General features: G+C 34.2%; 5 protein-coding genes and 1 non-coding gene across 6 annotated transcripts; 4 read left to right on the top strand and 2 right to left on the bottom strand.

The window, feature by feature from the left end:
* Positions 1 to 2,213: 2,213 nt before the first annotated feature.
* Positions 2,214 to 3,835, bottom strand: LOC111014101 (early nodulin-like protein 17). Its single transcript, XM_022288715.2, has 2 exons — positions 3,540 to 3,835; positions 2,214 to 2,807 (listed from the first exon to the last, which is right to left on the bottom strand). Exons 1-2 carry the CDS (start codon positions 3,766 to 3,768, stop codon positions 2,482 to 2,484), a joined length of 555 nt encoding a protein of 184 aa, XP_022144407.2. The 5' UTR covers positions 3,769 to 3,835; the 3' UTR covers positions 2,214 to 2,481.
* A 2,933-nt stretch (positions 3,836 to 6,768) lies between these two features.
* On the bottom strand, positions 6,769 to 11,972 carry LOC111014215 (chorismate mutase 1, chloroplastic). The gene is made up of 6 exons (XM_022288874.2): positions 11,561 to 11,972; positions 9,875 to 10,100; positions 9,677 to 9,763; positions 8,719 to 8,862; positions 7,282 to 7,374; positions 6,769 to 7,162 (listed from the first exon to the last, which is right to left on the bottom strand). Exons 1-6 carry the CDS (start codon positions 11,920 to 11,922, stop codon positions 6,926 to 6,928), a joined length of 1,149 nt encoding a protein of 382 aa, XP_022144566.1. The 5' UTR covers positions 11,923 to 11,972; the 3' UTR covers positions 6,769 to 6,925.
* A 1,467-nt stretch (positions 11,973 to 13,439) lies between these two features.
* Positions 13,440 to 15,540, top strand: LOC111014216 (Tetratricopeptide repeat (TPR)-like superfamily protein). Its single transcript, XM_022288875.2, has one exon. The coding sequence runs from the start codon at positions 13,587 to 13,589 to the stop codon at positions 15,387 to 15,389; it is 1,803 nt and encodes a 600-aa protein (XP_022144567.1). The 5' UTR covers positions 13,440 to 13,586; the 3' UTR covers positions 15,390 to 15,540.
* A 3,648-nt stretch (positions 15,541 to 19,188) lies between these two features.
* LOC111014111 (putative mitochondrial saccharopine dehydrogenase-like oxidoreductase At5g39410) lies at positions 19,189 to 21,365 on the top strand. The gene is made up of 2 exons (XM_022288730.2): positions 19,189 to 19,884; positions 20,539 to 21,365. The coding sequence occupies exons 1-2, from the start codon at positions 19,204 to 19,206 to the stop codon at positions 21,214 to 21,216; spliced, it is 1,359 nt and encodes a 452-aa protein (XP_022144422.1). The 5' UTR covers positions 19,189 to 19,203; the 3' UTR covers positions 21,217 to 21,365.
* A 27-nt stretch (positions 21,366 to 21,392) lies between these two features.
* On the top strand, positions 21,393 to 21,464 carry TRNAQ-UUG (transfer RNA glutamine (anticodon UUG)). Its single transcript has one exon. It is a non-coding gene; the product is annotated as a tRNA-Gln (tRNA).
* Positions 21,465 to 24,256: 2,792 nt separating this feature from the next.
* LOC111014212 (putative mitochondrial saccharopine dehydrogenase-like oxidoreductase At5g39410) lies at positions 24,257 to 26,652 on the top strand. Its single transcript, XM_022288869.2, has 2 exons — positions 24,257 to 25,009; positions 25,648 to 26,652. Exons 1-2 carry the CDS (start codon positions 24,326 to 24,328, stop codon positions 26,323 to 26,325), a joined length of 1,362 nt encoding a protein of 453 aa, XP_022144561.2. The 5' UTR covers positions 24,257 to 24,325; the 3' UTR covers positions 26,326 to 26,652.
* Positions 26,653 to 26,775: the final 123 nt, after the last annotated feature.

Here is a 26,775-nt window from a genome sequence, read left to right as displayed (position 1 = left end):
GTCCTCTGCACGGCTTCTGGAGCTAACTGTCCAGCTCATCCTTGCCGAACTGAAGCTTGGAGGCTTGATCATTTATTTGATCGAACAAGTATATTCATAATTTTTTTTTAATGACATTTTAAAGTTTCAAATTCAATATCCACTGAAAAATCGTTTCTCAACTTTTATATTTGAATCACATCATTCAAAAACAATTTTAAAAAACAAATATGTTAAACACATATTCACTGAAGCCGAATTCGTTGAATTTAAAAACTAGAAATATAATCTGAATTGCTAACTAAATAGGTCCTTGATTACTTAGTTGAAATAGTGTTGCCATTTAAATCTTTAAATTATTATAAAAGTAATTGTTTAAAAAGAAATATAATGTGACTACTGACTTACAAAATCACAATAATATAAAATGATTGCGTATTAAAACTGATTAAGATTGATGACTATCGAAGTACGCAACTCTTTCTTTAAAAAAAAAAAAAAATTGAGATTTCACTCATTTCGTGAATGTTGAAAATTGAAATCTTCCTAACTCATTATTTTTCAGCTGGGGTTGCTTGTACGACAAAATAAATCCAATTAATTGTAAATATAACTACAACATTGAATTTACATAAATATGGTAATGAAAAAAAAATCTAGCCCGAACTCACGAATGAATGAAAAAGACTAAAATAGTCCAAAACGTGTACTGTAAATGATACACTCTATTAGATATAGAAATCTGATAGACGTTAAATAGACTATATCAATGATATATGATATATACCATATATTTGATAGACGTTTATCAACAATATAATTTATTATTGATAGACGAAAATGAGTGACATACGAGGGTAGAAAGAAAATTACATAGATTTATCTGGAAAGACGCGAAAATTTAAAAAGTTTCTATATTGGTAAAATTATTATCTTGTTGTTATATTTAAAAATATGACGGTGGGAATTGTCACGATTGAAATTTCTCCATTTTGTAGAAGTAGATTGATTATAGTTTTACACCTTTATTATTATTATTATTATTATTATTATTATTATTATTATTATTATTATTATGTTGGTTTATAAACTATTTAACATTTTATTTTAATTTATTAAATTTGTATAAAATTAATTTTGATTCTTATTATTAATTTTAATAAATTATTTGATAAAAACCTGCTGTACGTATGCTAATTTCTATTCATTTGCTTTATCAATAAATGGCTAAAATAACAAGTGTTACAAGTCACGTTTTGTATGTTAGACATCCCAAGTTTTCAAATGATTTTGAATCTTGTTGAGTGATTAATGAAAAAAATAGGTATAACAAAAATTCCGTTTTGATAAACATTTCGTTTTTTATTTCTATTTTTAAAAATTATACTTATAAAACCTACTATTTTTATAGGCGCCTTCTTTTGTTTTATAATTTACTTTTCAATAATATTTTCAAAACCTAAACGAAAAAATAAAAATAGCTTTTAATTTTTTACGAAATCCGTCAAAAAATTCATATAAGCTTTGGAATAAAGGTGAAAAACATATGAAGGAATTTGAAAAGAAGGCAGCAACATTTTTAAAAACAAAAGACATACTAAAATCGTTATTAAATGAGACATGGAGATGATTTTTACACTTCAAGTTTAAATTTGGAGTAAACATTTAAGAATCGAAAGAGTTCAATAATTTGGACCAAAATAAGATATAAATATGAGAACTATTAAACCTAATTCTCTTGATTGATTGACTCTAAATTTTTCTCAAGTCTAAAAGTTTGATTTTAGGGCTCCTTTAGAAAAACTTAACCAACCAACCTCAATAATTTGATAAAAAAATCAAACTCGAATTGCACAAAATAAAACTAAATGAATTTACAACTTACTAATGTCAACTTTAATTTACAAAAATTAAAGGAAATATAGTAGGATCAGACAGTTGTCAGATTAGTGGAGGTTAGTGGAGGTGTACGCAAGTTAATCGAGATAATCACCGATATAAAAAAAAATGGTAGGAAATAAACGTCGTAAATATGTATAAATCCCTCAATTTCTTTTTTAATTTTACTTTTTTGCCTAGAAAAGGATTATATAGAGAATGGTATAGTACAGACCAGATTTAATGGGCTGGAAGATTGGGCCCAATCGATATTACAGGTCATTTTCTTTCTTTTCCAAATCAGCAATCTATTTATTTAATGAATAAAAGGGACACAAGAATCTATACTCACATGGTGGCTTGCAAACCCATTTTCAATGGACAAAAATAAATTAAAAGAGATTATCAAAATCCAAACCCTACACTTTTTTTCCACACCACCACCCAAAAAAAAAATCTAATTTGAATATTGGAGTCTAACTCAAAGGGAAAGCAAAAGATAACAGCACAACCACATTCTCAAAAGAAAAGAAAAAAATAAAAAGCCATTGATTTCCTTCCTTCCACAATTTGGTGAAGAAAAATGTAGTGTGTTGAACTATCAATCAATGAAATGAGAGTGGTCTAGCTAGTGAGGGTGAGGGCGAGAAGAGCAGTTAAAACGAGCGCGGTGTGGGGGACCGGAGTGGACATTGGGGCAGTGCTCTTCATGTCGGAGACGGAGGTGGAGGGCGGGGGCGGTAGGTGTTCGACGTGGATGGCGAGCTTCATGCCTCCATAGCAGAAGCCCTTGCCACTGATGAAGTAATAGGGCCTGGTGACATTCAAATGAACCACATCTCTTCCAGCTCCTGTGGTGTAGTTGTGGAGTGGGTGATCTGAATTGCAGCTCTCATAGTCTGTTTTGTTCACTTCCAACACATTCATTTGGTTCCTGTCGTACACAAAAACTAAGGGGATGGGGAACAACAACAACCACACCAAGTCAGCCCTAACCCGAACCCGAAACTAATTCCAATTAAATGTCGAAAACAGGCCATGATATTTGCCATCAAGGAATAACCGAAGGAAACTGAGAGAATGATACAAGATAAGCCGTACTCAAAAGCCATAAACTCTAACACTCAATTATGTAAGCAAAGAGATGCATGGATGGATCGATATCACGTCAGAACAAGAGAGATTTACGAGAATATAATTGCAAACAACCTAAAAGACTAATTGATATGTAAGCTAATATCTCTACCAACAAAGTATATCTTCCGCTAACGTGAGCTTAGCTCGATGGGAATTGAGACCTGTCTCTAAGAACAAAGCAGGTTCAAAAAACCAGTGTTGGTTTGCAAAGAAAATGCCAAGTTCAGTGCCAAATCTAGATTCCAACGGAATCCTAGACACAATCCAAACACAGAAAATTCCTTAAGTTCCTCCTTGGGAAAATCTTGAAACAACTCATACTCTCTCCTTTCTCTTTTCCCCCATTTGTCAAAATCCCACACAAATTTTCTCAGCAACCAAACAGACCCAGAAACTCAATTCAAGTTAAAGGACTAAATCCCACATTGAAACCCACAAAACCAAACTCAGCAGAACTGAAACATTCGGCAAAAATATTCATGAGATCTGAAAAAAATCAGCTGTAAATGTAGCTCAAAGGCAGATCCAGAGACAAAAGTGCTTACAGAGCCAGTCATCATAATAGAAGTGCTTCCCCTGAGCCCAGATAGTGTAGTTGAAATTGGTCGTCCACCCCATGTTTCCCCCCACAGTCCACCGCGTCGCCGACACTTCCGGCACCGCCGCCAACGCCAGCAGCACCGCCACCAACGCCGCCGCAGCGCCGACCCACCTTCGCCTCAGCGCCTCCATAGCTGTATTTTTCTGTGTGTAGAAAGCTCTGGTTCTATCCATGGATGGAGAGTGGCGAGTTGCTTATAAAGACATAGGTTGCTTTATGGATCCACAACTGCCATCACTATTTTAATTCAACTTAACTTTTGGGTTAGTTCAAATTATTAAACCCCAGCCTTTTTTTTTCCTTCACAGCCAGCTCATTCTTTGTTATTATTCATTGCATTTCATTTTATTTTTTTTTGGGTTTTCAAATTTTGGTAAAGTTGCTCCTTTTTGTTCCCCCCCCCCCCGGTTTCTAAAGTCTGCTCCAACGGCATTTCTCACTTCATTCAAAATCTTTTTCCCTTTTTTTATTCCTTTATTTTATACACCAAATTTTTATCAGTGCAAGGGGTTGAAACTCATGACTTCTTCAGACAAGTGTTAATTACCGTTGAGTTAAGTTTATATCAGGCTAAATATGTAATTTAATGATATCTATCGTATGTAGCTAGTAGTTTTACATGATTGTCAAACATAACTTAGTAGTAATTGACATATATTTCCAGTCAGAAGTTGTGAGTTCGATCTTCCAACCCACATGTTATACTAAAAAAAAGTTCTACACGATTGTGTTATTAAGTGATATGAAGATTTTCAAATCTATGTTCAATGGTTATTACAAGTAGCCACTTTGTTGCGATTTTATTCCATGATTTTTCTTAATGTTGGGTGCTTTTTTTCTTTTCAATTTAGGTCATGTAGTTTAAAAGGTTTAATTTATAATTAAAATATAGAAGTAACGTCATTATTCTTCATTACAGAATAATTTCACATAATAATTATGTTTTCTTGCATTTATAAACAGGATGTGGTTGGAAAAGGGACTGTGCCTCATTTTAAATGGCAAATAAATAATTGATCCAAATGCTTGTGCAAAAGGAATATTTACAATAAATGAGTCAACATCATACTTAAACATACTATCGAAAAGTTTTCAGAGTTTAAATCTCCAACCTCACATATTGTTATTTAGACGTTTTAAAAGTATAGGGATAAAAATAAATATTTTGAAAACATAGATACAAAAATGAATCAGAGTCAGAATGTACAAAAACTAAAACTAAAATAGTATTTAAACCTAAAATATATATAAATAAGCTAACAGTCAAAGCATAACTCCTCAATTAGTTAAAACATATGTTCTGATGGAAGCAAAAACGAGCATAGCTCAACAGTAATTGACATACATCTCAAGTTTGAGTTCGATTCCGACCCTCACATTATTGTACTAAAAAAATTAAAAATTAAAAAATCGGAGATTAAAATCTACGTCCCAGTAAATTACAAATTTAATCTTGAACTTTAAAAATATATAGTCAAAATTGAAATTTGGATCACCTATTAAATGGTCATGCACAATATTTGAGAGTTGAAGATAAAATTGTAATTTAGTCTCTATATTATAAATTGATTTGATTCCATAATTTAAGCCTCAAATGGCTCTCTCATTTTTTATATTTCGGAAACTTGTGGGCTATCAAATACAGTGGAGGCTATTAATTTCAACTACATTATTTTTTTTTTTAATTATAATTTCAGCTATAATCTAGCTGTCAATTTATAGGTCCTTTTAGACACTTATGTCCCTAGAGAGACAATGGTCATTGACCTGTATAAAATCAGAGTATTTTATTTTAGTTAAAAAATAAACTTCGAAGCCATTTCTTTCTTCTTTTTTTTCTTCTCTTTTTAATAAGGAAAAAGTCAAGATCTAAAATTTCAAGGATATCGGAAGAAATTAATGTAAATTACTCCTAAAGTACGAGAATAATTTCACAAATTTTTTAGTTGGTTTAAACATAACTCGACTAGTTAAATTATAGAAATATTTTTTTTATAGAACGAAGCTATCTCTATCTATAATCTATCGTTCTATAATATATATAATATATATATATTAAAAAATTAAAAAGAAGATGGAAAAATATTTTTAGACACTTGTATCCCTTCTTTAATTTATTAATTTATAAAGTAGGTCATTAACAATGGATTATTATAATAGTAGATCAATTAGTTAATAATTAATTATCAATAATACTAAATAGGCTTAATATTGTTTTGGTCTAATTACTTTTAGCTTTGATTCAGTTTGGTTCTTGTATTTTCAAAATGTTCATTTTAGTGCATGCATTTTTAAAAAGTAACTATTTTGGTCTTTATTTTTAAATTTTTTATACAAATTCTACCGATAATGAAAACATTTTAATATAAAATAATAGTTACATTTCAATAAATATATAGAGTGTAGTGTCATTTTGAAATTATGATAGAAAAATGAGACTAAAAATAAAATTAAAAGACTAAAATGGTCACTCTTTAAGAGTATAAAAACCAAAATGAACATTTTGAAATTACAATGACTAAAATGAATGAAAGTAAACGAGCCAACTTTTAACCTACAAAATATAGGGAATCTAAAAGGTTGGAATGCCAAAAAAAAATTATGGAATTTATTAAGTTTGATAATTTTTCATCCTATATATTACTATAAAAAAAAAAAAAAGCTTTCTTCCACTATTTTACTCACAAAGACTTAAAAGAGCTCCTTCGATCTTGAAACATATCTCAAATTGTTGAGATATGGAGCTCTACCGTGCAGATAAAGCCAATCACCCTGGCAGGCTATAAAAGTTTCAGGTCTAAATGCAATTTGAATCGATTTTAATTATTGTCTAATCTAATTCGGTTCGAGTTGATTTCTTATTCCCATACTAAATATATCAAATGGTCTCTAATCTTTATGTCGGGTATTTTCTGATCATTAATCTTTTAAAATTTTTCAATGTTGCATGTATTGAAAAATCTATCATTGATCATGTATTGAAAAATCTCAATAGTCCTTTATGTTCAATTTTGTTAATTGAAAATGGAAAACTGAGTATCAAATTATTGTTTTGTTAATATATTTTACATGCTACTAATTTTTAGGTAACTTTTTCCATAAAATAAACTGATCCAGTATTAAATAAAAATAAAATAAAATTTCCCTCAAAAGAATGGGAAAAACAAAAAAGGTAGAGAAGGGCATTTTAAATTCACCCATTTTTTGTATCTGACATTGAAATTCAAATAACTCAACAAATCTGCTGCTAACATACATATCTTCTACAAACAAGTCATCAATTCCATTAGACCAAAACTGCTTCAGCTTTGCCTAAGAGATCAGTTCTGATCAGTCCAATCTTCTTAACAAATATTGAACTTGAACTTCTTTCGTCAATGGCATGATCCAGTCCCCATATAAATCTGCAACCAAGCTTGGTTTGATCTTGTAACTTGCCCGGGATTCGGCTTTGTCTGCATCGGTCGTCACTTCTTGTCCGTAGACCGTCGCTTTCATCTCCACTCGTCTTTTCACGACCTCCTCCACCGTTGGATATGTCAGCATATCCATCAGCTTTTGCTTATCCTATGAAAATTTTAACCACAAGGAAAGAAGTTATTGAATGATAATCCAAAGGGGAAGAAATAAGAAATGTGGGAAAACAGGCAGTTGGGGGGTTCCCATCTGGTTTGAGTTTAATTTACTTGTGCTCTAATTGGCGCTTCGTACGCATCTGGTGAGGCTCGAAACTTCGCTTCTGCTACAAATTTTCCGTAATGGATTCTCTTTGATAAAGTCTGCAGAAGTAAGGAATTCATTCATTCATTCATTCAATTCTTATAACGGGTGCTTGTTATCTTAATCAGAATAAAGTTTATACATAAAAGGTGATTTGAATATGTGCATTTAAATCTATAACATTTAAAGCAGAAAATGATTGAACTATTGAAGTTTAATTTTTATGGATCTTTTTCAGTAGACTTGATACCACATTTATGTGAATAAAAAAGACGATCTCAAAATATAATTCACTCTTAGCTGAGCCCTTATTAATGGTGCTTCACCAGCCTAACTGGAGATGGTGGGAGGTTAGAACGAGCGGCTTTCCATTTTCAAGTTGGTAAAGTAAACTGATGGAATAAGACAATTCAAGAAAGAGAGGCTTTAAGACTTTCGATTTGATAATAACCAATAAGACAATTCAAAGAACCTTAAACCGACAACAGCATGACCAATCCACCAAAGAAAGAGGAAATATAGAAAGGAAATACTTTCTGAAAACCACTGCCCTGCCTAGTGTTTGATAACACAACCCTGATCAGGATTAAGTTGAAATTCTTGTTTCAATCCATTCAAACTGCTCAAGAATCATGCAACTAAGCACACCAAAAACAGTCCCAACTCGAACACTGAAAAGACAGTCTAGATGATGAAGTAGACTATAGGCAACATTCTATAAATGAAAAACTTGAAACAGTGCCTTGGAAAAATCAAATGTTGGAAAGTGTAGTAAGTACTTCAGTTAGCTGTGATAACTCCAACAATAACCAGCAAATAGCACATAAGGGACAGTAAATATGGTGAAAGAAAGGATGGGTGCGACCCAACTAAACCCCGTGCTTGTATAAGGAGGAAGTCAATCCCACCAAACTGTTTTGTATTAGTATATCCTAGAATAGGTTAATCTTTGGATACAAGAAAGAACGAGTAAATATAGTTTCGAGATGATGCATTAACTTAGTTATTAATTAATAGGGAAACTCTTGACGTGGGGACTCTCTCTTGGGGTCTATGCTTGCTTGGCCCATCAATTCCTGGTGGCAAAATGGTTGGGGCAATCATATGCTCGGCGAGGAAAGCACCTAAGGATATATAAGGACTACGATCTCCTAGAGCTATTTTTTCCTTACTACATCTTAGAGAAGGGGGAGAATAAGAAATCTCGTCAGCGATCACCGTTGCCAAGAATGGCATAGTCGCTCCATATAGTTAGGCACTCAAATATACAAGGATTATTGCACTCGGAGAACTTTAAATATGTTGTCATGCTAGCAATCTCTTTTTTTTTTTTTTCAATAAGCATAGTTACTCTAACAAGAAAAACTATTTGCTATAACAAATATATTGGTTGAAATGCACACCTGCAAACAAATTGTGTCACAAACAGCACTTGATCCACAATTCCCATCATCTCCTTCCTTCACTAATCTCGGAATTAGATCTCTAAAGTACATATCCCATACTTTCGAGTTAATATTAATCGAATCAGCGACTGGATGTAGTACCTGTTTGCCAATCAGAAGTAGTTGACAGATAAGAAAACTGAGAAACAGAACCATTACATACGGAGCAAAATTTCAGGGGGATTGCTCAAATGTCATTTATCAATTAAAAATTATGATGTCTTTTAAACTTGTCTAAGTGAAATATAACTGTAGAATAAATTATGAAGCCGGACCCGGAATAAGCACTGACAGTAAACTATTATTTACATGATGATTGAAAAAACTCCAAGCATCCTTAGCAAATATTCACTAGAGACTAGAGAGGCTTCCCAGTTTTGATTCATCAAAAAAAAAAATTTACTTCAACTGATGTGCCAGCAGGATCATACATAACATAGAAAGGGTAACTGTGTTAAGAAGGTCATCATTAGGGTACTTAGAAATACTACAAGGATATTACGGATTTATTAATAATTAGTCAAAAACTTTGCTAATATGAGTTAATTACAAATAGAGTAGGAGGGATGAAGGTAGGCAATATTGTGGGTGTTTAGGCTTGAGTTTTCCCATCAGACAATTAGTGGTAGTCTGTGCTACGGCAAACTTGAAGTGGCCAAATACTTGTAATATTGTAACTTGAGAAGATGAACCAATGAACTATTAAAGAACACAATTATTTATTCTAAACAAAATTTTATAACAACATAGCCAATGCGAGCATCATTGAACCATCAAGTGCATAAGTTATCAATTTGTACTACATTTAAGAGATTATCAAAACGTCCAGATCAGTTTATGACAGAATTGGGCTAGAAACAAAGAAAGCCCTGAGCAAATAAACAATTTTCATTTCAAATGCAACTCTTAAGTTTACCCGAGGATATTGCAGTGGTGGCAATAGCGGGTCAGGCAGGTCATCTGGGAAGAAAGGATGTTCATCAGGACTTTTGTATCTGCCCACCTAACATGAAACAGATTGTTGTTAAACAGAAAATCTGAATGAACATGAATATGAACCTTTTCTCTCATCATTTTACATCTTAGTTTTTACAAAAATTCAAGGCTTACATACCTGAGCATGAAGCTTTTCAGTTTCTTTGACCATATACTCTACCAAAGAACCATGAAACCCATCCATAGCAAAAGCATCTCGGTCATAAGTATTTGCATTATAACAATACTGTGCTCTCTCCAAAAGACTGAATATTATACTATCTTCCTGATGGATTAAAGAAAATCTTATACCCTCGAGGGTCACGTTCTCACTCATGTCAACTCGTTTCTTCATAGCTTGTGATCTACAGTTAAGTAAAGAATGAAAATGAAGACAAAGGATTTAAGATCCATGAGGCTACAAGACAATGTCAAAAAATGCAATAATGACTTCTGAGTCGAGGTAATCATAGAGATCCCACAAATGGACCAGATATCCAACCATTAAAGAACATTTTCTTTTACAAGTATTTTCAAGGACCTTCCTTTCTTGACAAGTGGAAAAGAGAATAGATATGATCAAGTAATTTTTTTTATAGACTTTGGCCGATACCTACAAACATAAGATTGAGTTCACTCCTGTCATGCAACTGGTCAAGAAAGTTCTCACTATAGGACATTGTAAATTATAAATTTAATTCATGAACTTTGATTATTGTGTTTTTAGTCCTTAAACTCTAAAATGTTCTAAATATGTCTTCGAACTTTGAATTGTAATTCTATGTAGACCTGTTGTTAATATCGCTATCATACCATGTCTATGGGACAAATGTTAACTAATTTAGAAGATGAAAGATCAAAGTGGATGGCTGAAAAAAAATTAAGTGGCACTTACAACATACCTCCTCTTTTGAAGCAACATTTCAAATTTCTTTTACAGACTATACCACTCCATTTTGTCTAATTGTCCACTTATTTTTGTCATAAGTTGATGTTAGTAACAAAAACTTCATAAGTTGATGTTAGTAACAAAAACTACATAGAATCAAATTCAAAGTTCAACGATGTGATTTTTTAATATGAGAAAGTTAAACAATGTAACTAGAACTTTTTAATGTTTAAACGATTAATTGTGTGTTTGGTGCATGCCTCTGGGAAAAAAGTGTTTTTATATAAAACATTATTCTATAAACACTTTTGACAGAAACTTAGTAAAATGTTCCTCTAAAAGAACTTTAAATGCTTTTTAATCTGCTTCATAATTTCTCGAAATACTTTTGATTATCTAAAATTTTAAGAGTTATTTTTTTACTACTCTTTAAAATTTTAACCAAACACTACCAATTTTTAAATAAACTATTTCAGTTATCCATAAGCAGTTTAAAAGACAAGCCACACACAAAATAAACACACCCATCAAAATTCGTAGGCTACATTTGTATTTTAACCTAAAACATATAAGTTTAGAGCCTTGGACAATCACAAAGGGTTGACTGAGTGTGCTTTGCGTACATACACATCTAGCATCTAAAACTCCCTCCTTTTAACAAAGGGCAAGAACAGGGTAAAGGAGAGGAAGGAATGCGTGATAAGGTCCGGAACGGATCATGAAACTTTTCCTAATTACCATGTTCATGTTACCAAATTGACAAATCTATCAATAAACGACAATAGAAACTTCTGCAGAAATCAACACTTTGCATCTCATGGAGGTGGAAATCAAGCCAAATGAACACAACACCATAACAAATTAGAAGCTAAAGCAACCAGTACCCACAAACAGAAACAAAAACCAGATTCTTCCAAAGGGTCGTCATTTACGTACCTCACCAAATCTGGAGAGGCTCGAACAGGCCCAAGACCGAATCTCGCCATACCTGAGCAATACGTCGAACACCTTGCCGGCATCCGAGTTTGGACGGGGAAAGCGCATCTGGGTCGAGAAATACTTGGCGGGAAATGGACCGGGTGAAGAGGAGGGGGGGTTCTGAAAACTTTTGCCTCCATGGAAGCAGTGAAGAAGAAAGTTAGAGCACGATGAACAGAGGAAAAAAGAAGAGCAGAAAGGAGGGGAAAATGATGTAGGAATGTGAAATAGTTGGCGAGCGTTACATGTGGAAGAGGGGTTCGTGGATTGTGTAAAGGAGATGCGGACTCGTCGGCAATCAAGAACTTGACTCGTGGCATTGAATGCGAGTCGGCATTGTTCCTGAAGAGCAGCTGCTGAGAGCTAACCAACAAACATGAATTCAGCCCATATTACTGTTTTTAAGTGTTAAAAGGGAAACAATTTTGACGTGTTAAAATTTGTTCTATTTTGTCTATATTTTCAAAGGTTTGAATTTAGTTTATGCACTCCCACTGAATTTTAGAAATAGTCCCGACAACTATACAATGACAACAAATAGAAAAACAACCATATAAATCAATGTACGAGAACAAACATAATTCAGCTTAATTGGCATATATTCCAATGAAAAGATTGTAAGTTTGATCTCCACCCTTATATTTTGTACTAAAAAAACACACTATATAAATCAATATATACCAGGGAATAAGGTGTTATAGAAAATTAGATTATTGAAACTTAGTGGAGTAAGTTATATAAAGTATAATGTGTAATAAATGTATTAAAAATGAAATTAAAGAAAACTAGTGTACTAAACCACCGTAAGGAACAAAATTATAATTGTATTTCCCTATGAAATGGTGTAGTGGCAAGGATCTTATATTATATAGTCTTTAAATTCAAGTTATGTGTTGGTCAGAGTGTTGCTCAACCCAAACAATGAGTCTTACCTAAAGAGAAATTCCGTGCCCCTAAATTTTAATTAAATAACATTTCATATACTATGGAAGTAGTAAAGTGGTGTCTGCTCCATTGGCTCTCTGCCTTCCAAAAAATGGTACTTCCAATTTCACGTTTTGTGATTGAATCCCGTCCCGACCTTAACCTTTTTGTTTTTCAGTTTTTTACCTCCATGTATCATGTGATCAAAGTATGTCTAATTCTTTTAGATGGAAGGTTAATTAGATTGAACCAACTTGCATAGTTGGCTAAAACTATGTAGTCGATAAAGTAAGGTGTGCTTGATTACGTTCAGCTGGACAGAAAAACTAGCAAGATTTTGATGACTTTGGTTGGACAGAAAACTAGTGGGTGCTCAAGGATCTTCGGCTGGATGGAAAACCACTAAGCGCTCGAGAATCTTCGGCTAGACGAAAAATCAATGGATGCTCGAATGTTCGAACGGACTTCTTTTATTTAACCATTCTTGTAACTAAAGCTCATTAGCTCACCGACTAGGCCTATATATAAAGGCTAAGACCCTCCCTTTTGTACAACTTTTGATCATAAGTATAATAACGGCCCCAAGACTTTTCGACTCCACAAGTATCACAAGTCATCTAGAATAACCTGTGAAGTTAATAAATCAAAACCAAATTAAAAATTTTTAAATCATAAAAATTAAATCGAAACTAAACACATGACATAGAGATGCGACATTAAAATTAAACCCAAATCATAATGACAAAATTTAAACTTTGAAAAGTTCTAGAACCAAATGGTAACTGCTGCTTAAGAGTTTTACACTATTATACGTACTCAAATCTACATCAATAATTTTTACAAACGTGAAGATTTTCAAATTTACATCAAGGTTAAGTTCGGCAGCTATATTATGGCAGCCTCATTCAACAAATTTGCCCATCATCAACTCAATGACTGATAAATTAATAATAGATATTCAGCGATTGACCCTCTCGGCGAGATGGTAAGAGACTGAAAGAAGAGTGGATGAAGCTTTTTCTTCCGTCCGCCATTTTTGGTTGCGAAGCCAAGGCAAGGCATGCAAATGTGCGGCGTCCCTGTTCGAACCCCCTCCTGGTTTTCCACTCGGAGGCTCTTCGAGCAGAAGCTTTCAGATCTCCATAAGTGCACAGACCTCAACCAAGTGAAGCAACTCCACGCCCAAATTCTCAAATCCAATCTCCACCTCGATCTCTATGTCGTTCCCAAGCTCATCTCCGCCTTCTCCCTCTGCCGCCAGACGGCCCTCGCCACCCACGCTTTCAATCAAATTCAACGCCCCAATGTCCATTTGTACAACACTCTGATTCGAGCCCACGCCCTGAATTCGCAGCCCTCGCAGGCTTTCGCTGCTTTCTTTGCTATGCAATGTGGTGGATTTTACCCAGATAATTTCACCTTCCCGTTTCTTCTTAAAGCTTGTTCTGGTCAGGTATGGCTTCCAGTTGTTGAAATGGTACACGCCCAGATTGAAAAATTCGGGTTCATGTCGGATATATTTGTCCCGAACTCTCTCATTGATTCCTATTCCAAGTGTGGGTCTCGCGGAATTTCGGCTGCGAAGAAGTTTTTTCTGTCGATGGGGGATAGGGATATTGTGTCGTGGAATTCAATGATCTCTGGATTGGCGAGGGCTGGGGAGTACGGAGAAGCCCGCAAGGTGTTCGACGAAATGCCTCAGAGGGACGAAATTAGTTGGAATACGATGTTGGATGCTTATGTGAAGGCTGGAGAAATGGACGATGCGTTTAAGTTGTTTGATGAAATGCCTGAGCGGAATGTTGTCTCTTGGTCGACGATGGTGTTGGGGTACTGTAAGGCGGGGGATATGGAGATGGCACGAATGCTGTTTGATAAAATGCCTGTGAAGAATTTGGTTTCTTGGACTATAATTATCTCTGGGTTTGCTGAGAAGGGGCTGGCCAGAGAGGCCATTGGCTTGTATGATCAAATGGAAGAGGCTCACTTGAAATTAGACAATGGGACTGTCATAAGTATTTTGGCTGCTTGTGCAGAGTCTGGCTTGCTTAGGCTTGGTGAGAAAGTTCATTCCTCTATTAATAAGAACAATTTCAATTGCACTACTGAAATATCCAATGCTTTGGTTGATATGTATGCAAAATGTGGTAGATTGGATATGGCTTTTAATGTGTTTAATGGAACAAGAAATAAAGATGTTGTGTCTTGGAATGCCATGCTCCAAGGTCTGGCAATGCATGGGCATGGAGAGAAAGCGCTTGAGCTTTTCAAAAGAATGAAAGAAGAGGGCTTCTCCCCTGACAGAGTTACAATGATCGGAGTCTTGTGTGCTTGTACGCACGCTGGCTTGATCGACGATGGCACTCGATACTTCCATAATATGGAAAGGGACTACGCCGTTGTTCCTGAAATCGAGCATTACGGTTGCATGGTAGACCTTCTGGGTCGCAAGGGAAGGCTTGAAGAAGCCATCAGGCTCATCCACTCCATGCCGATGGAACCGAATGCTGTCATTTGGGGTACCCTTTTAGGGGCGTGCCGTATGCACAATGCTGTTGAACTTGCGAGAGAGGTTCTCGATCATCTAGTTAAGTTGGAACCATCTGATCCGGGTAATTTATCCATGTTGTCGAACATATACGCTGCAGCAGGGGATTGGGATTGTGTCGCTGATGTGAGGCTGAGAATGCGGAGTATTGGAATTCAGAAACCGTCGGGTGCTAGTTCCATTGAGGTCGATGATGAGGTTCATGAATTTACGGTGTTCGATCGATCCCATCCAAAATCTGATAAGATATATCAGGTGATTAAAGGGTTGCGCCGTGAACTTAAACAAGTTGTGTGCTTTTCAAACATGTGTTAATAGAGTTCGAAGTAGTTATAGAATTGTAACTCTAAGTCTCTACCAAGGATTTTGTGTGAAGGGAGATAAAAATTTAAACAAGGTTTTGCCCACAACGTTTTAATATCTAATGGAAATTAAAATATGAAGGGAGAAATTGAAACTTTCACAATGCCAGGTGTAAATTTGAAATCAACAACTGAATTTTGTATAATTTATTCGGTTTCAATTTTATCCCTATGGAAGTTTTAATTATAATTGAAATTGCTAACGGAGGGGTTTTTCTAATAAATTAAAAGATTGAGGTAGAATTGAACATTTTAAGATATTAAAGACAAAATTGAAACTTGCTGCACAGTTCAAAAATATTTCATAGAACTTAGCCAATATTAAATAGACAGGTTGTGTTTGTGACAAAAATTTTAGGCTAAAATATATTTTTGGTAATCGAAATTTAGACTTTATTTTTATTTGAGGTTTAAAAAACCGCATTTTTTTCTTTGAGTTTTAAATTTAGTTTTAATTCGGTTTTTCTTATCTTCAAAAATAACATGTTTGGTTTGGTTTCTAAGAGTTCCTCAAGTTAGTTGATCGTACCCGAAAGGATAAAAAAATATCTTAGAGGGTACGATGATCCCAAGGAGCATTGAGAAAAACTAGCTGTTTTGAAACTCTAGCTTTAAAATTTATTACATTCGTAGTTGTTAATTCTGTGAGCCAAATGAGGAGTCGACTTATAAAGTCCACTCCCCCTAACTCAGAAATTAATAAGTGTATGGTCCAAATAGGTCTGCGCTATGTTTGGTAAAAGTGATGCTCGAAAACATAGGTTTAACAAACCCAAACTTAACAATTTTATTTTCTACCAAAAGTTTAACAAATTCAAACTTAACAAACCTATTTTTTGCATAACCAAACACAAACTCTAACAACGACCAACCTGCTCAAACCTACGAACCAAATTTTAATTAATATGAGGAGTTAATTTATCTATGGGATAATATGAGAAGTTAATTAATCTGTATGTGTTTGGAGTGTAGAATTGTTTAACCAGGAGTTCAGAAGTCTGTGTTTGAGGTAGAGAGTTATTAAGTTTGAATTTGTGTAATCTAGGTTTTTTATTGCTGATATTTTCACTACAATTTTACTATACTGTACAATTAGAGCTTGATCCCAATAATTTTTTTTTTCAAATTTTAATTAATAAAAATTTCTTCTTGCAAATTATAAAATTGAGATTTTAAATTATTTTATTTTATTAATATTTCATAATATTGAGATTTTAAGTTATATTATTTTGTTGATATTTAATACTTTTGTTTAAGTACTATTTGAATCAAGTTATATCCAATAGTTCAAAATGTATAATGATAAAACATTTAAGCATAGTAATTCAAAAAGAATTAGATGATCAAGTCTAAAATAGTATTCACACAAAAATCCAAGAACCATGAAAGGGTGAAAAAATTTAGAAAAATAAATAAATCAATCAATACAAACACCAAATCTCAAGCACCAAAACAATGTTTAAAACCTAAATTAATTTTTTTTCCTTTTCCCTCACACTAGCCACATGCATACATACATTATTTATTTCATTTTGGTCCTCTCAATCTATCTTCCTCTCATTGCAAATTTGGAGAGAAAGGGCATTTAAGGAAGGGAGTGAAAGAAGAAATAAGCCCTTCTAGATTTGGATCTATATTTATTGGGAGTAAGAAATTCAAATAAACAAAAATATCTGTCAAATCGAATATAGCTTTGACATATACTTCGATCTCAAATTTCATCAATTCATTGGGGATTTGAATTCGAATCCTTCTCGGAAAGAAAATAAAATGGAGAAAGAGAAAAATACAGATGAGAGGGATGAAAGATAGAGAGGAAAAGACTGAGGGAGCAAGAGAAGACGAGTGAATGTAATTTATTATACCGTAATTATTAATTTCGTCGGCCAAACGAAGAGTCAACTTATAAAGTCCACTCTCTCTAACTCCGAAGTTAATAAGATGGGTCAAATAGGTCGGCGCTATGTTTAGTACACTATATTTGGTAATTTAACACACTCAGACCTAACAATTTTATTTTCTGCCCAACCACGTAGGTTTAGCAAATCTAGACTTAACAAACCTATTTTCCATAGAAACAAAGACATATTTAATAAACTCAAACTTAACAACTCATACTTCATGAACACGGTTAACAAATCTTCTCCGACATGACCAAACATAGGCTTAAGAACTCATATAAAAGTTTTTTATACTCATGTTGGTCAACGCTAAGCACGGAAATAATTATTTCCGGGCATCACTTTTACCCATAGATAAGGGTATCCAAAAACCTTAAAAAAAAATTTAAAAATAATGGTTTAATTAGAATAAATTAGTAGATATATAATTCATTTTTACATAAAATTTACTAAATGAATGCAATTAATCATTTACTGATTGTTAATTAATTAATTAACAATATCTTGAATATAATTAATTGATTTAGTTAAATTAAATTTAGTATTAAAATCAATTTCCAATAATTATAATTAACTATTTATGATTATTTATGATTAATTAATTTATATATATTATTGATCAATTTTGATTAATAATTCATTAATATATCATAATTATAAAATATTTCTGGGATTAATTTCATAAATTTTATTTATTTTTATAAACATCTGATAGTGTTGCTATATACATAACCAAACATAGTAATATTTAATTTCAACAATATTATTCTCATATAGATATCTTTTGAAAATTTAAACCAAATAAGCACTAATAGAATTTATTATTCTTGTTCTTAAATATTTTTAATTTTTGTAAGGTTGGCTCTTAAATAAATCTAGTTATTAAAATATAAATATTAAGTATTTACTACACTTACCTACTTTTAATGAGCTAATTTAAACAAATAATAAGAATTATAGTTTGTTTTATAAATATTAAAATTTAAATAAAGTGTGAACTCGAATCAATAATTTATAAAAATTTTATTAATGCTTTAATCAATTTTGATTTTTTTTTTTTTGACTTCATCAACTTTGAAATTAATGCTTTAATTAGTTGTACTTAATGTATATTTAGTTTAGACTTTAGAGTGGTCAAACAAACAAATAATTTACCAATATTTATTCTCATCATCAAAACCCTACTAAACATCCACTTTGGAGACTTTTATCAGCCTCAATGACACATTTTTCTAAAAGAATATTATGTAGTTTCCCTATTAAAAAAATTAAAGAATAATTTTAAATCTCACTGTCTCTTCTAAAAAATTTTAGGTTTGTTTTACTTTAGTTCCTAAATTTTTTTAAATGTTTATTTTAATCTTTTAACTTTAAAATACAATAATTTTAGTTTTTTAAGTTATATTTAACAAGTTCTCAACTTTAGAAATATCTCTAATAAATTCACAATTTTGTGTCTGATAAATCATTAAATTCTAAAACATATCTCATATTAGACCCTATACACATAATTGAAAATTAAAGGATGAATTAAATTCTGATGGCTTACAATTATATTATTGATTTGGTTATATTAATATAGATATTTAAAAGATCGAAAAAAATAGTAAAGTAAAATTCAAGATAATTAAATAATATGGGGTTCGCATACTGGTAAGAGGCTTGAATCTTGATACTTAAAATTTAGGTTCGGTCTAAATTTAGACCTTCAGATACCAAAATGTCACTCCTGAAGACGAAATTTAAATAAATAATTATCGAAGTACATAGAAATATCGAGGATGTTGACGGATATTTAATATTGGTGCCAACGAGAACATTTTCACATTTTCCTATTGGGCTGTGGGCTTCTTGAAAGTTGAAACAATGGCTGGTGGACATCACGAACTTCTCTCCGGCCCTCTCTACGATCTAACAATTTTGGGCGCCACTGGTTTCACAGGCAAATACGTTCTCAGAGAAGCTCTCAAATTCGTCAATCCTTCGCCTTCTTCTCCTCTCAAATCCCTCGCTCTCGCTGCCCGAGACCACGAAAAGTTGACCCAAACCCTGAAATGGGCAGCCCATCCCCACCCACCTCCGCCGATTCCGCTCCTCACCGCCGACATCACCGCCCCGGAATCCATCCGCCGCCTCTGCTCCCAGACCAAGCTGATGCTCAACTGCGTCGGGCCCTTCCGCCGCTACGGCGAGCCCGTAGTCGCGGCCTGCGTCGAGGCCGGGTGCGATTACTTGGACATCTGCGGGGAGCCGGAGTTCATGGAGAGAATGGAGGCGGAGTATCATGAGCGGGCGGTGGAGAGTGGTTCTCTGGTGGTTTCGGGTTGTGGGTTCGATTCGGTTCCGGCGGAGTTGGGTGTGATGTTCAATTCGAGGCAGTGGGTGGGGAAATCGGCGCCGAGTTTCGTGGAGGCGTATGTGAGCTTGGAATCGAGGAGAAGAATGGCTGTGAACTTTGGGACTTTTGAATCGGCTGTGTTGGGGGTCGCTAATGCCACCAAGTTGCAGAAATTGAGGCGTTCAAGCCCCAGCAGACCTCTCCCAGCGGTGAGAAATTTTCTTCCGCTTATGTAACTGACAGCTTTAATGTTTTTGGCATCATTTTTTACCTTTTTGAATTATGCTCTCTTTTTTTCTCAAGTTCAAACTATAAGATTAGCTATTGTTAGATGAAGTTTCTGACATCATATAGTGGCAGCTTATTGTGAATGTGTCCATCTCTGGGGTGACTTTTGGAAAAAACACTTATTCTTTAACCACTAGTTAATGTTTTCTCTAACAAAAATGATGATTTTGAAGTGTTCTTAAGATTTTCGTCTATGTAATCAAACACCATGAAAATTTTGAATTAAAAGCGTTATTTGCCCAAACTCACTCTATGATGGTGGTTCATTTTGGTTTAGATGGCTTATTTTCTCTTTTAATCCCCCTCCTCAATGTGTAACTTTAGTAGTAATTAGTGTATGATGGAAGAGAAATTATTCGATGGTATAATATGGATGGTGATTTTATACTCTTGGATATGGAAGAGAAGAGAAACTAAAAATTATGGTTTAACCACTCATTCAACCGATTTAGAGGGGTAGCAATATTGTAGCGGCCACATTGAATGATTTCAAGTGGGATCATCCTTATAATTTTTAGTCATCTTTGTCAAGTCCTTGAAATTGATCCTCCTGAGATTGTGTTGTGAATTTGCAGATTCCTGGTTCTTCTCCTCCAAAAGGACCTATTGTGGAGCACAAAAAGGAGTTAGGCCTTTCGGCTGTAAGATTACCTTCAGCTGATTCCTCCGTAGTTCGAAGAACACTCTCGACTCTAGCCGAAAACCCCCAAGGTCTTCGAGGCATTAATGAGAGCACCGAAGAGATCGAACAAAGGAAGTCCTTTTGGTCGTCAGTGAAGCCAGCTCGTTTTGGAGTAAAAATTGGCTCTAAATCCTTGGTTGGCATTCTGCGAATCATCACAGTTGGGATTTTCATAGGCTTACTTAGTCAAACATCATTTGGAAGGAGGCTTCTCTTAACGTTCCCTTCGGTTTTCAGCCTCGGATGCTTCAAGAAGAAGGGTCCTTCAGAAGAACAGATCAATAGTGCCTCATTCAAGATGTGGTTCGTTGGCCGTGGTTTCAAAGACAGCAGCGGTGACCGGAATGGAGAACCAGACATGGAGATCGTAACGAGAGTGATGGGGCCCGAGATCGGGTACCTAACGACTTCAACAATTCTTCTTCAATGTGCATTGGTTGTTCTGAGCAAACGCGAGGCTATGCCGAAAGGAGGAACTTTCACTCCAGGTATTGTGTTTGGACCAACTGATCTCCAACAAAGACTCCAAGAGAATGGGATATACTTTGATGTCATTTCAAAGAGTGCTTAGTTGGAGCAGTTGCAGTTATGTTAATTCATATCTGTTGTTGCATTTCTAGTTTCTTTTTCCATCTATGGCAAAGATTATTTCACTCTGAATCTTCCCTCCTTATGTTACTTTAATAAAGAAATGATAGTAAATGGAGTCAAGTTTTAATATGAATGTTGTTCTTGATGAAACAGAGCGGTTCTATGGTGTAGTGGTTAGCACTCTGGACTTTGAATCCAGCGACCTGGGTTCGACTCCCGGTAGGACCTTTTTTTTTACATGGAAAAATCCCGCTCTAAAGGTTGAAGCAAAAACAAGAAACGAAAATGTTACAAACGAATCCTTAACAACCCCTAAAAAAATTCTAAATCTTTTTCTACCGTCGTTCGCTTTAGGTAACTTTCTTGTTTTAACTATTTCTCGTTTCTCATTATTAAAAAACTATTTTGGAAGTAAAGTTAAGAGTCGGTACGGTTAGATTCTCATTTTTTATTTCTTGGTTCTATTTTTTTTTAGAGATATTTGTTATTGCTTCTCAACTTTTAGAAATATTTTCAAATTTGTATAGAAATTTTAGAAACAAAGAAATTAAGTTTCTTTTTTGTTGTTTTTTTTTTAAATTTTTGTTGTTGTTTTTTTTTAAACATAAATGAAAATATTATTTTTCTTGCCTTATAAAATACATAACAAATATTAAAAATAAATATGACATACAAATTTTGAATATTAATTAAAAAATAAATTTTCATATAAAATCTCATATTTTCTAATTTAAAATGTTAGAGAACAAGAAATAAAAAATGGTTATCTAAAATGTTTTTGTTTTTGTTTTTCACATTTTGTTTCTTTTTCAATAAAAATGGAAGAATAAATAACAATTGTTTTTCTTTATTAGAAAAGATAAAACAAGAAATAAGATAGGAAATTTGTTTCTAATTTTTTTTCTATAAGTTATCTTATTATTATTTACCTATTCCATAACAAATAGTAAAAAGTAAATATAAAATAAAAATTTAGAATATCTAATTAAAAAATTAATTTTCATACAATACATATTTTTTAATTTAAAATTTTAGACGACAAGAAATGACAAGCGAGAGAACCCAAGAAAATCAAAATTTAGAAATTTAGTCTAGCTTGAAGGAGGACAGAGGATGGATGAGAATAAAGATATCACACCTGTCTTGGGAGCTGGTAAGGAGATGATCCAAGTGAAAGGTTTAGTAAAGGAATATACCACAATTGAGAATGTGGAGATTCTTAGATCTCTATCAAAACGTTGGGAACCAAAGTGACGGTGAGTGAAGAAGTAAATAATTTTTTATAAAGTTTCATTGGAGAAGTTCATTGGATCTCCCTTAACACATAAGATAATCATGAAGGACAATATGAAAGAGGACGTCAAAAAAGAAGAATTTGGAATTAAAGTCTAAATCTTTCCAAAAGTATTCCGAGAGTGATGAAGAACTTACGTACTTAACCAATAAGTTCAAGAAACACTACAAGAAAAGGCATTTTCCAAAGAAAACCAATAGTTAAGATGCTAAAGTAGAAAAGAGTAGAGAGACCTCAACATTTACTGTAAGTGCAAAAAAGCTGGAAATGTAAGATCTAAACGCCCTCTACACAAATCACTTTAAAAAGAAACAAGAAGGCTATGAAGGCTAGCTACTTGGGATGAAAGTGATGAAGGGAGCGGCTCCGAAAGCGAAGAGGAAGTAGCAAACCTTTGTTTCATGGCTTTTGGAGATGAAGATGACGACGATGAAGTATGTTTTGAAAATCCTACTTCGAGCTTATGTATGTTTGTAATGTGATTAAATATGAATATGAAAAATTAGACAGTAAATATATTTAGCTTTAAAAAAAGAATACTAAACTACCTCGTAAGACCATGCTTTATTAGTAGAACATGATTGGTTAAATGGAGAAATTGAGATGTTTAGAAAAGATATTATTATATTTCAATTAAATTTACCTGCTCTAAAAGATGGCATAAAATATTAAAAATGAAATATGAATATATATTATCTATTCTTCTAAAGTTTATGAATGATCAAAAATAAATTACTAGAAAACACTATTTTTGATAAAAAGTGGTTTAGATTATAAACATCATAAAAAAAAATCATAAACTACCTTGTCAAAGAAAGTTCCATTGTTTGCCATGCATGTGAAAAACATGGTTATAAAGTTTATGTCGGTAAGGAAAAGTGGTGCACTAAATGAAAAAAGATGGATTATTAAATTTTTGCTTACTAACCCACAACGATCCAAATAAACTTTAGTACTTAAAATTACATCTTGAATATTATCTTATTGTTAATCTTTTTACATTGTTTGTTGCTTTTAAATTTATTTTTAAATTTAAAAAAATAGTAGGCAATTATGATTCACCTTAGTGTTGCCATTCAATCTTCTGGTGTAATTGAAAATTTTAAAATACAATAGGTCAAATTAAAACTTTTAAAATAATAGAAATAAATTTGAAAACTCACCCTAAGACATATATTTAACCTAGTTTATGAACAAAGAATGGTACTCACCTGCTAACGAGGCAATAATTATCTTTTACTAACCACTATTACATTAGTATTTTACTTAGATGTTTACCGATCAATACTCATATTTGTGCCAACCAACAATTTTGAAAAATATTAAAAATATCACTTTCTTTTTACGTTTTATTTTTACTTGTCAAAAATTTAAATATGTGGCTAGTAAGTATTATATGTTATTGATAACTACTGACGATAAAAGAGTAACGGTCAAATTTGTAGTGGTAGTGAGAGTAAAACTACGAGTTAGCGGATTTGTGGTCAAATGAGGATGCCCCTCCAAGACTTCCTCCCTTTCAGAGACAGTTCCGCAACATTGGTTACAGTGTTATTGGTTACAGTGTTCGTATTTCTTTGAGAGAGTGGGGATCGGATTTCTCTTCCCATATTTCAGGTTAATAAATAAAAAAAAGGAAAAAAGGTAGAAAGTACTTCTATTTATATATTTATTATTATTATTATTATTTTGATTAAGGTGAGTAGATAAGTATTATTTTAAAAACCAAATTATTGCTAAGCATTTCTTCCATTTCACAGTCAGTTTGTAGCTTCGCTTCAAAAATTTGTAAACAATGGCGGATGGAGATCAAGAATTTCAGTTCAGCCCTCCATACGATCTCATAATTTTGGGCGCCACTGGTTTCACAGGCAAGTACGTTGTCAGAGAAGCTCTCAAATTCCTCAACGCCTCTCACTCTCCTTCGCCTCTCAAATCCTTCGCTCTCGCCGGTAGAAACCACTCAAAATTGACCCAAACCCTAAAATGGGCGGCCCATCCCCACTCCCCGCCGCCGATTCCGGTCCTCATTGCCGACGTCTCCGATCCCCAGTCCCTCCGCCGCCTCTGCACCCAGACGAAGCTGGTTCTCAACTGCGTTGGGCCCTTCCGCCGCTACGGCGAGCCCGTGGTCGCGGCCTGCGTCGATGCCGGGTGCGACTACTTGGACATCTGCGGGGAGCCGGAGTTCATGGAGAGAATGGAGGCTGCGTATCATGATAGGGCGGTGGAGAGTGGTTCTCTGGTGGTTTCGGCTTGTGGGTTCGATTCGGTTCCTGCGGAGTTGGGTTTCATCTTCAATTCGAGGCAGTGGGTGGGGCAATCGGCGCCGAATTCCGTCGAGGCGTATCTGAGCTTGGAATCGACGAGGAGAATAGTTGGGAACTTTGGGACTTATGAATCGGCTGTTTTGGGGGTCGCTAATGCCGGCGAGTTGCAGAAATTGAGGCGTTCAAGGCCCAGAAGACCTCGGCCATCGGTGAGGGAATTTCTCCAATTTACATTACTGAAAAACTTCAATGTTTGGGACTGATTGGCAGCTGATCAACAGTTTTCAAAACCATTTCTAATAATTTTGATATCCTGTTATTGAAGTGTTTAGATTATTTTGCAAATTTTCTTATAAGTTCAGATTGTGAGCTCAATTACTATACTATGTTTTTGGACCCTTTTCTATTGTGCTCTCTTTTTTCTCTAGTTCGAACTATAGGACTAACTGTTGTTAGATTAACTGATGTAGTTTCTGAAACCATATAGTGGCAGGTCATTGTGAATGTAGTCTCTTAAATTAGTGTGTTTGAGTGTGCTTTCAAAATAGGTGGTTTTAGCGAAAGGATTATAAGCACTTTAGTAAAAATGTTTAATGATGAATCATTTATATATTTGGTTCTACAGTCTTAAAGAATTATTGTAAGTGTTTTCTAACAAGCACTTGGCTAAAAGCAATCTACAAGTGCTTTTATCAAAAGTACTTGAAGTGGGAAATGAAACTTTATTAGTAACATTATTTACAATATTGCTTTGCTTTGAGCGTCTGAGGGAAGGCTTACAATTTGTGAACATCTTTTATCAAGTCCTTGAAATTGATCCTCCTGGCCCTGTGTTGTGAATTTGCAGATTCCTGGTCCTCCACCTCCTAAAGGGCCTGTTGTGGAACACAAGAAGGAGATAGGCCTTCGGGCTGTAAGATTACCTTCAGCTGATTCCTCTGTAGTTCGAAGAACACTCTCGACTCTAGCCGAAAACCTCCAAGGTCTTCCAGGTGTTAATGAGAGCGCTGAAGAGATCGAACAGAGGAAAACGTTTTGGTCATCAGTGAAGCCAGTGCATTTTGGAGTAAAAATCGGCACTAAATCGTTGTTTGGCATTCTGATAATTATCACTGTTGGGATGTTCATAGGGCTGCTGGGTAAAACTTCATTCGGAAGGTGGCTTCTCTTAACATTCCCTTCGGTTTTCAGCCTCGGATTGTTCAAGAAGAAGGGTCCTTCAGAAGAACAGATCAATAGTGCCTCATTCAAGATGTGGTTCGTTGGCCGTGGTTTCAAAGACAACAGCAGTGACCGGAATGGAGAACCAGAAATGGAGATCGTAACAAGAGTGATGGGGCCTGAGATCGGGTATCTAACGACTTCAACAATTCTCCTTCAATGTGCATTGGTTGTTCTGAGCAAGCGCGAGGTGCTGCCAAAAGGAGGAACTCTCACTCCAGGTATTGTGTTTGGACCAACTGATCTCCAACAAAGACTCCAAGAGAATGGGATATCCTTTGATGTCATTTCAAAGAGTGCTTAGTTGGAGCAGTTGCAGATATGTGTTTAAAACATGCATCATAACTGCTGTGGCATTTGTAGTTCTTTTTCCATCTAAAAGTGATGGCACAGTGGCAAGTAGCTTGGGAGTTGACACTCACGATTCGAGTTCGAGCCCTTATTTGTCTAGAAATGAAAGTGGTGGTGTGGTATCTTGATTCTTGTAGGAAACAGGCAAAGGTCAGTCTGTTGGTTTATAGTACGAAATCTTTCTTTTTCTTCAGACATTATAAATGAACTTTAAACCAAAGCTCTTCGTTAGAGGGTGTTCTGTAAATGATACAAATAGTTAGTTTCTTTTTCCCTAGCAGTAAGTTTTCTCGAAAAATTTCTTCTCTTTACATACTTGCTTGAGTTCATTCAGTATTGTGATTGAACTGCTGCCTTCGTAAGTGAGTGTTACAACTCGAGCATGGTAAAGGGAACAAAATTG

Source organism: Momordica charantia, assembly GCF_013281855.1.
Source record: "Momordica charantia cultivar OHB3-1 chromosome 8 unlocalized genomic scaffold, Mcharantia_2.0 BLBB01000008.1, whole genome shotgun sequence".
Lineage (NCBI taxonomy): Eukaryota > Viridiplantae > Streptophyta > Magnoliopsida > Cucurbitales > Cucurbitaceae > Momordica > Momordica charantia.
Note: the sequence above shows the minus strand (reverse complement) of the source record. Positions and strands in the feature narration are given on the sequence as shown.